This window comes from Giraffa tippelskirchi, chromosome 7, assembly GCF_054371585.1.
Source record: "Giraffa tippelskirchi isolate mGirTip1 chromosome 7, T2T-mGirTip1v1.2.pri, whole genome shotgun sequence".
Classification (NCBI taxonomy): domain Eukaryota; kingdom Metazoa; phylum Chordata; class Mammalia; order Artiodactyla; family Giraffidae; genus Giraffa; species Giraffa tippelskirchi.
In genome coordinates, this window is record NC_137281.1 from 147400887 (window position 1) to 147413803 (window position 12917).

At 38.6% G+C, this 12917-nt stretch overlaps 1 protein-coding gene across 9 annotated transcripts in view; it reads left to right on the forward strand.

The window, feature by feature from the left end:
- Nucleotides 1-12917, forward strand: part of GPATCH2L (G-patch domain containing 2 like) — a 60551-nt gene that overhangs the window by 7094 nt on the left and 40540 nt on the right. For 5 of the 9 annotated variants that reach the window (XR_014059304.1, XR_014059305.1, XR_014059306.1 and 2 more), the window contains exon 3: nucleotides 10902-10966. Coding sequence is in view for 2 of the 9 variants with exons in the window: in XM_081509345.1 (XP_081365471.1) it covers nucleotides 10902-10966 (65 nt within the window). In the remaining 7 variants the exon portion in view is untranslated. Of the gene's footprint in view, nucleotides 1-10901; nucleotides 11043-12917 lie in introns of all 9 variants that reach the window. The other 4 variants (XR_014059309.1, XR_014059308.1, XR_014059307.1 and 1 more) reach the window with 1 other exon arrangement.

Genomic DNA, 12917 nt, shown 5'->3' on the forward strand with positions numbered 1-12917 from the left:
AGAAGCAAGAATAAATGGTGGAAAGCTGAGATCTCTGTCCATCACCTCTCACTTTAACTCTCCCAAACTCTTTTTAATTATGAGCATGCTTTGCTCCAGGTGTTTGCAACAGTGAAATTGCTAAATGAGGACCATTTTAACCAAAGATTGGGTGATCAATAACACTCTATAGCAGTAGCTTGTCGGATCAATAGCATTCATTATTTCATGGTTAAGGTAAGTAGCCTCCTTTGCAAGTGGAGGTCATTAATCAGGGGTCTACTGGAGCTGTGGAAAAAACTATATGTGGTAGGTTGAGGATGTTCTGTTTTCTATTCTGTAAATAGGGATGCTGACCAAGAGGGTATTTACCATTGTTGCGGTTGTACTGTCACATTTGAGAGTTTTGCATAGCTGGTACAGTGTGCTTATATAGATTTATTCAAAGCTCTGCTTTTATATGCTAAGGAATAACTGAAAAAAAGAACAACAACTTGGGAGGTGGATTTAATGTTACAGTATTGTATTTGAAGATCTGTCTCTTAAATGTTATGATTATTCTGTGACTAGAGGAAGGAACTAGAATTCATAGATAGAAAGTGCAGAGTGTGAAGTGTTGCCTCAGGATAAAATATAGCATTCTGAAAATTAAATCTCCATAAAAATTGAGTTGTTTTACCAGGTAGATCACTTCAAGCCCGGGCTCGATGACCACTTATTGAATTGTAGAGTTGGAGAGGCTGAACTGAATGATCTGTAAGGTCCCTTATAACACTGAGATTCTGTAATTGTTTTGTCACAATCTCCTTCACATCATTATAACTTCACATCTTAAAAAGCATCCGATAAGTAACTTCAGCCACCCCCTAAAATATTTACGAAGACGTGAAACATTGCAAAGTCACATTGCCAGAGACCAGGACTTAAAGCTGACTTATTGCCAAGATTTTGTCAAACTCCAAAGCTGATAGAACTGCACTGAAGAGTGCAGTAGGAAGCCCACAGCAGTGCTGAGCCCACCCTGACTGTCGGTAGTGAGGCCCTGCATTCTTTCCCTATAGTCTACCCTCGGTTCAGAAAGGCAGAATCTGGTTCAGTCAGGAAATTGGGCAGCTGTAGTTTTAGCCAGAGTGTTTTTGCACCCTTAACTTCCCAGTCAGTATCCTTGACTTTCTATTTGGAGGCTGTAACTCCCAGAATGTACTTGGATAGGGAATCATAGGGTTTTCTGTGTGTATATATGTTTGGGAGTAGGAGGCAGTCATAGCATATTGAGTCCTGGGAAATAAGAGTCTCCAAGAGTAGTTTACTGTCGGCATAGACAGAGAAGGAAAAAGCACTCCTAGTAGTAGTGCATCCTGGAGACTGTAGTATTTTATATACTTTCATCTATTGCAGACTGCTGGAATGGGGTCAGAATCAGGCAGTGAGGATCAGAAGAAGATCCCATCTCAATCTCCCACATAGCTGTATGAGATAAAAGTCTATGGGTGAATTAGGCCAGGGGTTCTGCCTATCTTCCTGGCTTGTTGTAGATGTGAAAAGAGCGTGTTACCTGTATCCAAGGGAGTAGAGAATGGGACCAGGAGTAATTTAGCTACTCCTTCTGTTGGCAGATACCAAATTCTAGGTAAACCAATTCTCAGCAAGAGGCTTTTGAGCAAGTTCTGCAGAATAAGGGGAAGGGCACACCCTCCTGAGTGTTCAGAGGAAGAACACATCTTTGAAAATGACAGCCAGTGAAAACCAGAAGAGCATTTTAGAAAATCTTCATAAGGATGCAAGGAAGTATAATCACTTTGAAATAGAAGCAGTAAGTCATAAGGACAGAAAGATAGCTATTTGACAACCCAGCAGTATGGGAGGAAAGAGTGTAGGGAGATTTGAAATGTAATGTTAAAATGAAGGACAATTCATTCTGCAGAAAATTGAGTTGATGATGTGGAAAACTTTGGAAGCCCTCCCAAAATGCACAGAGGAGATAAAAATGAGAGAGAAGGTGATAGATCTGGAGCACAGGAATGGACCAGTCTGCAGGTATGTGAATACTCCCAAGGAAGAAACCAAAGCATTGGGATAGAAGAATGATTTAAAAAATCTAGCTGAAGAGAGAACATGTTCCTGGGTTGAACAAATTAAGCATATAGATTAAAGGGGAAAGCTAATGAAAAGAGACCTCTACCTAGACGTATCCTAGCAATATTTTTGCATTCTGCATTGGTGGTGGAAGTGGAACAGTTACAAAGAAAATCTTTAAAGGGATGAAAATAAGGTTGGTATTCATCCCTGGAGTACTATACACCAGGGGCTAATAGACTTACCTGTAGAATTTTGAGAGGGACAGGTTGCTCCCTTGCTCCCCTCCCCTCCCTACCCTGAATTTTATGTATAGCTAAGATAGTGGGAAGACACCAGAAAGACATTCTCAGGTATTCAAGTCTCAAAATATATGCTTTTTAAAAACTTACTCTGAAAAGGCATCTCGTCTTACTGAGGATGAATCTGTTAACAAAGCCTTAAAAGGAGGGGGTGGACTTCTCTAAGTCACTACCACAGCTCAGTAGCAAAATACTGACACAAATGATTATCTCCACGAAGTATACCTGATTACAGTGGCCATGACCTGTGAAACTGGAGATGTTGCTGCCTTCTTTCATGGGTGCCATCTGAAGAAACTGAAAAAATAACCTCCTTCATTACACATTCTCATAACTTACTGTGGAAATAATTTTGCAGTTGGTGGCAGATACTTCTCTGAAAAACCTGTCCCTCAGTCATGTTTGCTTTCATAATCAGAAGTTTGATTACATATGATTACAAATATACCACTTTAGGAAAAAGAAGGAAAAGAAATCCAGGGGAAGTGTTTCAGGTGATAGGTCCAGGAGTGACCTTTCTGTTTTTGTAAATTCGAAGATAATTAAAATTTTAAAAAAAAAGTATTTATTATTATTTAATAAAAATTAAAATGAAGCCTGTTATTTTTTAACATGATACTGTAAGCCATTAACTCCATCTTGCTTATTTCTTTTAAAATTAGTTGTAAAAGATACATCTTACTTAAGCTACTTGGTTAATAATATTAAGTAGGTGAGAAACCCAGTTGGTGAAGTTACTGATACCAACTTTTGAGTATAAATGATAGCACTAATTCTGTACCTCCTTACTGTAATGGTGACAGGTATAAAGTACTCCTATTCAGGTCTAAATTTACAGTTTTCTGTGGTCAGGAATATGGTAGAATTAGTAAGCTCTCAGGTCAGAGGCTTCCCTGGTGGGTCAGACAGTAAAGAATCTGCCTGCAATGCGGGAGACCTGGGTTTGATCCCTGGGTTGGGAAGATCCCATGGAGGAGGGCATGTCAGCCCACTCCAGTGTTCTTGCCTGGAGAATCCCCATGGACAGAGGAGCCTGAAGGGCTACAGTCCATGGGGTCAGAAAGAGTCGGACGCAACTGAGTGACTAAACACGGTGCAGGTCAGAGAACAAGCTCTTAGTTGTGGGAATTCAGAGAGATTTGACTTCTCGAAGTTAGAAGCTTCTCATTAGGGCCCGAAAGCAAGGAGAGTTCATAAAGATGCTGTATTTATTGCTACAGAAAAAGTTGCCCTAAAACTTAGTAGCTTTATAAAACATAAGCTTCAAATTCAGTTCCTGAAGTCAGGAATCTAGGAGCAGCTTAGCTGTGTGATTCTGGTTCAGAGTCTCTTTTGCATTCTTACTGTTGGTCAGGGCTCTCGTTGTCTCAAGGGTCAAGTGGGGCTGAGGAATCCACTTCCGTGCTCACTCACAGGGCTGTTGGTAGATCTCATTTCCTTAAAACCTTCTGGATTGAGAGTCTCAGTTCCTTTTCATGGGCCCCTCTTACAGGGCTGTTAGCATCCTTGAGAAATGGTCGTTGGCCTCCCATAGAGCAGATGGTCTGACAGAGAAGGAGGAGAGAGAGAGAGAGAAGGAGAGAGGGAGAGAGCAGGCTCTCCCTTAAATACCCAAATCTCAGACATGACATCTGCCTGTGCTGTTGGTTACACAGGCCAACCAAGGTGTGAAATACCAGAAGGCTGGCATCATTGGGAGTCAAGAGGGAGTCTGGTTACCACAGGTGGCTACTGGTCTTCTGAAAATTTTTCGTTACTTAACGTGAAGCTAAATTCAGAAATAATATTCTCAGAGTAATTATTTCCCCAGTACATACTAAGAGAATGTTTTTACTTTGATTTCAAAGAAAGGACATTTAGGAACTATAAAGGCAGGCAAGATGTAGTCCTGAGAATATATTGTTGTATTTTCAGTTCAGTCACTCAGTCGTGTCCTACTCTTTGCGACCCCATGTTGTATTTTAAGTATACTGAAAATGGGTGTTTATGTTTTAAATTTTAAGATGTAACACAAAGGGAGAGAGGGTCTTTTCTGAAGTGAGTTTGTAATTCATTTTCATGCTATTCAGCACGTATGATGCATTTTTAGCTTATAAGCTGTATTCATCAAAATACAGCTAGAATTTCAGCTGTATCTGAATGTTCTAAGTAGCAAAAAGCAGAGAGTAAACTCTTTCCCTAGTTCAGTCAGTCTGTTTGCGTTTTCAGGTAAATGAAAATGAGAAGTGCTGAAATTCATAATTATGTTCAGAATAAACATGAATTGATTTTCAGTAAATGAGACGACTCGGCATCACCTGTGTTTTAGTGGCCATTCAGTGAGTACCTGGGCTGTGGAGATATACTACCCTGGTTCTGATGCTTGTTGTGCAGTGTGGGATAAGTTGCTTAATCTTTCTAAGCCACATTCCTTCATCTGTAACATGAGGTTGACATAGTTATCTTACAGACTTTTAGGGTAAACGAAATGAAATAATGAATATAAAGCACTTAGTACTTTGTTGGGTCTATAGTAGAACTCAGTAAGTGATGTTATTGGTGTCAATAAGTAATAGTAGCCTTTTTTTAATAATTAAATTTATTTATTTTTACTTGAAGGATAATCACTTTACAATATTGTGTTGGTTTCTGCCAAACATCAACGTGAATCAGCCATAGGTATCTACGTCCCCTCCCTCTTGAACCTCCCTACCACGTCCCTCCCCAGCCCACCCCTCTAGGTTGTTACAGAGCCCCGGTTTGAGTTCCCTGAGTCATACAGAATAGTAGCTTTCTGTATTCATAGTTTTCCTAATAATTCAAGTGACAAACCCCTTCTTGGGACACTTGTCTAATATCTGCTGAGAGCAGTGTCTCCCTCTCTTGGGTGAAACCCAGTGTGGGAAAAATGCTAGATTTCATAGGTCACATATTAATTTTCCATTCAAAGTGAAAGTAGATTTGAGTCCTCTAGAATTTTTAGGTTGAGGTATAATTGAGAGTCCCATTTAATTTAGATGACTATTTTAATAAGATGCCAGTGAGGAAATTACTAGTACTATTAGCCTCTAAAATAATATTATTGGGAAACATACAAAAATTATCACCCTAGAAGTAGCCTTTGAGTCTTTCATCGTTTGCCTTTGTATAATAGCTTTAGACTCCGAATCTAGATACATCCTAGACTCCATACGTGATAACGCACATGATACATCCTCGTATCACATCCTCAGAACAATCCATCCACATTTTAACGTGCATGGAAATAGGATTAGAGAGGTGCAGTGACATCACACGAAAGCCATACAAGGGGAGGCAACAGAGCTGATTTGAATGAGTTCATTTCATTTACGCAACATTTACTGAATGCCTATTGTGTGCCAGGTGCTATATTAGGCATTGGGGACATTGAGGTGGGCGAGGTATTTCCTTCTTTCCCAGGCTGGATCTTTCTCTTCCATGGCTGTAGGATATTCTTTCTGTCTGGGCTAAGCAGGGAAGGGTGACCTATACAACTCGTAAGGAGTTTCAGTTCTTCAGACCAGTTTGCCTGAAGGTCCAGCTACCTGCTCGTGGTGGGATCTGCTAAACCTCAGACTGTTTGAGGCCCTGACCCAGTCCTGGCGACAGAATGACATTGTTTCTCCTATAGGATGTTGACCTCTGCCCCTCCTCCGAAGTGGTTTCCCTCCTTAAGTGTGATGTCCCACTCCCTTCATCCCTCCACTTTATTCATCACTCTAGATGAGGGTTCTCACCTTTGGTGCTGCCGACAGTTTTGGGCCAGATAATTCTCTGTTGTAAGGGCTGTCTTGTGTGTTGTAGGATGTTAGTGGCATCGCTGACCTCTACATGCTAAATGCCAGTAGAATACCAGCTCCCTCTACCTGCCTCCAAGTCCTGAGAAAAAAGCTTTTTCCAGATATTGCCAAATGACCCTAAGGGCTGGGGTGGGGCAGGAAAGTAGGAGAAGGGGGACAAAATGACCTCCAGTTGAGAACCACTGCTCTCGATGTTTCTGCTACTGAGATGGAGTTTTTGCTTCATTGACTCTGCTTTTACCAACAAACTCGACTTTCAAATTAGAAAACTCAGTAAGACCAAAACATTGATTTCTTCTGTAGAATAAAAATATTGTGATTTAAAAACGGAGAGTTTTTCCTAATTTGGAAACCTTACATTTTAAAATTGTTCCTGAAAAGGACAGGCAATTCATTTTCAGAACTTGGAAAGTAGAGCAGTTCAGATGAAAGCATTTAAAAATTTGTACCAAAATTTACAATGTTTAGCTAACTCCACCCTGGAATTAGCTATTTAAGTGGATGAGAAATATCAATAGTATTTTATTAGGCTTGATTCCTATAATAATCTACCTGTGTGAAAATGGATGCCATGCCCAGTCATCTGGTTTACCCAGAATGCCTTGAATTACCAAGATGATTGGGTAAGGTTAGGTGGACAGATGTGTGACAAGATAAAAAAACCAAAATGTTAACTGCAATATCTAGGTGATAGAATGTGAGTGGTAACTTCTTTCAGTTTTTTTGTTTGCTTGGATGTCTTCATAATAAAATGTTGAGAGAGGAAAGCCTTTGAAACTGCTGGTTAGGTTGACTTTCTTTACATTTATGTTATTTCCTTTGTATATGGTTTGGTTGTTTTTCTAACAATATTATAATAAGTAGGTAATATTGATACAATTAATTGGTCATCCAAAATCGAGGCCTTAATTTTTTTTTTTTTTGGTCTTATTTTAAATAGCTGCTATGCTGCTGAATTGTGGAAACTTTTTTTTCAGTGAAAACCAGAGGAGTGTGATGTATTACTACTATTTTTACTCACATGAATATTTTTGAGATACTTTCTGGCTTCTAAGATGGGGTGATTTTCTCAGTATTATAAGGTTAAATTCTCAGCTTGCACCACCCCTCATTGGAGAATTTTCTTCATTGGAAAGCACTCTTCTTTCTTTGTTTTCACACTCTTCTCCCACAGACTAGACTAAGTTTTTTTTGTTTGTTTGTTTTTTTAATAAAATACATGCATTTAAATTGTGGTTGGCCTGCTTTCTTGTTAGTTTTACTGCTGGTTATAGCAGGGTCAGGTATAAAGTAAAACTTAATAAATGCTTACTAAGTGAATGAGTGAAAATTTAGGGGAAATAGTGGGGAAAATCCTTCCTTCTGTTTTTCCTGTTAGAGACTTTTTATTGCCCCAATTTACAATAGAATATTTTTGAATAGTGTATTTGTAGGATTGATACATTTCTGCACCAAAATAATTTTGAAATATTCAGTGAAGACTTTTATATGCAAACTCTCTATAGATTAGAATCATGTGAGACAAGGAGTACAGAACAGCTCCCGGGGCAAAGGCAGGAGGTGTGGTGCCTCTAGGAGTTGCTGTCATTTTAGGAAAAGACAAGATTTTCACTGCCTGCCATCTTTGTGGGCTTTGTCTTGTTAGTTTTTCGATGATTAATCAAGGCTGAGTTTCTGTCTTCCTGACTAAGCTTCAGAGAACTATAGTGAAGTGGATACTAGAGGTAGGATCTCATTTTCTTTTTCTTATAAAAATGAGGAGCAGAGCTATTTTCCTTGCCTAGTAAAATTGCCCATAGCAAAAAAAAGATGTAAACTCTTTTCAAGATTTTGTAATAGGAAAAAACGTGTAGTAGTCTACCATCTTTTAACTTTTTGACCTTGTGATCTATAAAGGTACTAAAAGACATTTGTTTTTATTGGAAGATAAGTGCTTATTTTTAACAGAATATTAAATATTCTGTTTAATTAGCTGAATTAACATTTTACAGCTGACTGAATCATTATTAAAATCCTACTAATCTGATTTTTTTTAATGGTAATCTCTGAATCAGAAGTGAATGAAGGCCACATTCAATAAGCTGGAATATTGGATGTATGTTGGCCTATAAGTTGGCCAATATGAGTTGGCCTATATTGGCCAATATGAATTGGCCTATAAGTTGGAAAAGGAAAAATTTGCTTCTATTTCATAGCTAGTCCTACATTTTTGTATTCTGTATCATAGTATCTATGTGCAAATAATGCATGAAGTTCCCTTTTTTTGTCCTCAGTAAATTATGCAAACAATTTTTTTTACATGTAGTTAGATTTTAACAATGCAAGTTCTTCTGGGGACATAGATAGAATTAGCAGATGCTATCAGATGAAATAGTCATTTCTAGATATTGGTGGAATGATGATACTTTTATGGAATAAATAGTCTGTAAGGCACACATTATTTTCTCAGTGAAGAAAATACATATCTCCCTTGAACACAATCTTAAAATCCTAGTGATATTTCTATGACATCATTGCCATTACTCTAATTAACTATTTATAGAAAACTTACAGACAAGTTTAGTTCAAGCTCTTTCAAGAACAGTGAGTCTCCTTAAATACTGTTGACAGAAATAGAAAATATACAGGGACAGGAAGGTTTTAGGTTACCCATACCTTCCTGGATCCAGCAGATCACTCCCTTTATTTAGAGCCTGAGGAGATAATGGAATCCATACAAAAAAGGATCAAAGAAACATGGTATCTTGTAGTGCTTACAGTTGGCTGGAAATGAATGGGGGCAGAGTCCATAGACTTTGTAATAAGGCCATAGTTTTAATTTCTTAATTGGAAATATTCAAATAGAGGAGCCCATAGACATTGCAGGGTAGAACTTGTAACACACATAGAGCAGGAAGCAGCAAATTTCCTCTGTAAGAAGCCAGCTGGCAAATATTTAGTGGCTTCGTGGGTGATATATGTTCTCTATTGCAACTCCTCAACTCTGCAGTTGTAGTGTGAAAGAAGCCGGAATCTGTGAGTCAATGAATGAGCAAAACTGTACTGGAACTTTTTGTTCCAATAAAACTTTATTTATGGCCACTGAAATTTGAATTTTGTGTCCTGTCTCTATGTCACAAAATAGCCTCCTTTTGATCTCCCCCTCTACCTGGTGATTCAAAACTGTAAAAACCATTCTTAGCTCATAGCGTATACAAAAATGGTTGGCAGGCTGTTGTTTGATGACCCTTACATCTCAGTAATATGCTAACCAAGAATGCATATTACACAGTGGTGGAGTAGAATGTTTGTTTTATGGTCTGATGTGCTTCTTAAGCCCTCCTTAACATCTAGAGGAGCTAAAAAATATGCTTTACCTTTGAGATAAGGTGATAGTAATAAAGTAGTTGATATGAGAGAATGTGTAGTAAGACTCGGTGGAGTTAGAGTATACCACTAATACTCTCAGGAACTTGCTAAAAACAAAAACAACACCATAGGTTAGCAGGCACTGTTCCTTAAACTCACAAGTAGGTAGAATGCGGTACTCCGTGAGGATGTCTTCTGGATTTAACTGCAGGGCGCTTTGAAGATTCTAAATCCATCAGAATCCAGTGGTGCTAAGTTTTGTGAGACATTTCTCATAATGACACCTGAGAATGTTCCCATTTATAAGTGCAGAGGAAAATGAAAGAAGCTTTAAAGAAATCAGGTATGTTTTATTGGCTCTTACTGCAACAAATTTCTTGGATCTGTTACCCAGAGACAAGCTTAAGTGAGGAAACACTGCTACATAATTTAACTGGCATTTTTAGGATTTAGTGTTGGCAAGACATTTGGAAACGTTGCAAAATACAAAATATTTTCAGAGTTTGGATCCAGAAATGCAGACCGGGGTTTTGCCCAGCCTGTTCTTTATGCAGCAGGGTGAGGATGCTTCTTCTGTCTTCTAGAGTATGTGAACGAACTTGACTAGCTTGGAAGGAAACATCCCTATCAAGGAAATGGCTAGTATTGTAAAGAATAGAGAAATTTTTCTTGCGCCAGATAAATGGAATTTAATGATTAGGTGGGAGAAAGGCAGCATCCGAAGAGGCAGAATCAGTTGTTGGAAGTAGCTCAGGATGAAGCTGACTTGGACAGCATTCTGTGGGGCCAAAGTTTTTATTTCGGTGAATTCAAATGGGATTTGTTTTTACATTTTCATTTTTAACCCTATTTTTAAAGTGAATTTTGTTGTATCCACTTGATATCAAGAGACATTAAATTTAGAAAATATAATTTTTGTCATACTGATTTTTTTTTCTGGATTTTTGTTTGCTGCTTTGTAAATGGGAAAACTTGAAAGATGCTGGAAATCTTTTAAGTTGCATGGCTTCATTTGAAACTGATAGTTGACAATGTTTAAAAATAAAATTGGTTGATAAATTTGTGTTGTTTAATATACCAAAACAGGTTGAAATTTACTTCCATGAGCATCTATAAATAACTTCCTCTTGGTAAACTAACAAAGTGACTTGTGATCTCTTGAAAGTACTTTAAAATATAAGTAACAATTTTACAATTCTCCTCTTCTTACATTTCTTTTGTTTGGGGGAAAATAAATTTACCCCTGTACTTAATTGTGAAATTTATATTTCTGATTGGCTAATGAGTTAGAGTGAAATGAGGGAAACTTGGGATCTTTCGACTTGAAACCAGAAGATGAATGGACAGCACTTTGTTTTGACCTGATGTGTTCTCTTGTGGTTACTCTTTTTTTCAGTGAAACCAGCAGTGTGTGTAGCAGCAGTGACACGGGGCTCTTTACCAACGATGAAGGCCGGCAAGGTAATCATGATCCTAGCTTTGGGACGTTGGTTCAGCATTTCTGGGAGGATTCGGATGGTTCTAGGAGTGCCTCACTGTGAGTATGATGGTTGTCTGTGAAAGTGGTTCTCAAACTTCAGGGCATAAAAACCATGTGGGGAACTGTTAAAACTGCAAGTTCCTGAGCTCCTCAGATTGGTCTGGAGTTAGCCCCTGGAGTCTGCATTTTCTGTAAGTACCTGTAGTGATTTTTTTTTTTATGCAGGTAGTTCAAAATTTGACGGTCATTGATCCAGGGGTGTTATAGTGTCAAGGATGGAACTTTGGAAAGTTGCTTTTTATTAAAACCAAAAAATAATATTGTAATTACTGGATGGTAAGTTGCTTTTTATTAAAACCAAAAAATAACCATAAGGTTATTTTGTAGCATTGTATTACTGGATGGTAAGACATTCTTATTTTCACATGGAGAGAATTTACTTTTTTAACCTTATTTATAAATGACCATTTATATAGTTCATGAGGTTCTCATGACAAGTATACTGGGGTGGTTTGCTATTCTCTCCTCCAGTGGAACTCTGCTATGACTCATCCATCTTGGGTGGCTCTGCACGGCATGACTCATAGCTTCACTGAGTTATGCAAGCCCCCTCACCACAACAAGGCAGTGATCCATGAAGGGGGCATCACTGATACAGTGAATAGGAACTTGGGCAAACCCTGGGAGATGGTGAGGGACAAGGAGGCCTGATGTGCTGCAGTCCATGGGATCGCAAAAGAATCGGACACGACTGGGCGACTAAACAACAACAGTAAATGACCATAGTGTTCTGGGTGAATAGATTATAGAAAAGATCTTTTTTCTGAAGTTTAATAGAAGCTTCCTGTGAGGAAGGCTTGTGTGTGTTAATTATCAGTTCTTTTATTTTTTGCTATTTAAACAGTAGTTTGATCTTGTCCTATACACTTTTGTGCTATACTAAGTGTGTAACAGTAAGAATTTTTTATAGCTCCTTTAGACTGTGGTTTTCTTGATCTGAGTGAGGGATTTGTAGATCTCTAAAGTCCCTTCTGAAATCCAGTGATTTTTCTCCAAGGGTTAAGTGATTGAAGGCCAGAGACATGGTGGCTATATGTCTAGGGTGATCCAGGTTGGCTCCTTAGTATTTGAAGGGATCTTAGGACTGGTTTTAGAAAAGGCAGAGGAACCAGAGATCAAATTGACAACATCCAATGGATCATCGAAAAAGCAAGAGAGTTCCAGAAAAACATCTATTTCTGCTTTATTGACTATGCCAAAGCCTTTGACTCTGTGGATCACAATAAACTGGAAAATTCTGAAAGAGATGGGGATATCAGACCATCTGACCTGTCTCTTGAGAAACCTGTATGCAGGTCAGGAAGCAACAGTGAGAACTGGACATGGAACAACAGACTGGTTCCAAATAGGAAAAGGAGTACATCAAGGCTGTATATTGTCACCCTGCTTATTTAACTTATATGCAGAGTACATCATCAGAAACACTGGGCTGGAAGAAGCACAAGCTGGAATCAAGATTGCCGGGAGTAATATCAATAACCTCAGACATGCAGATGACACCACCCTTATGGCAGAAAGTGAAGAAGAACTAAAGAGCCTCTTGATGAAAGTGAAAGAGGAGAGTGAAAAAGTTGGCTTAAAGCTCAACATTCAGAAAACTAAGATCATGGCATCTGGTCCCATCACTTCATGGGAAGTAGATGGGGAAACAGTGGAAACAGTGTCAGATTTATTTTTCTGGGCTCCAAAATCACTGCTGATGGTGATTGCAGCCATGAAATTAAAAGACGCTTACTCTTTGGAAGGAAGGTTATGACCAACCTAGATAGCATATTTAAAAGCAGAGACATTACTTTGCCAACAAAGGTCCGTCTAGTCAAGGCTGTGGTTTTTCCAGTGGTCATGTATGGATGTGAGAGTTGGACTATAAAG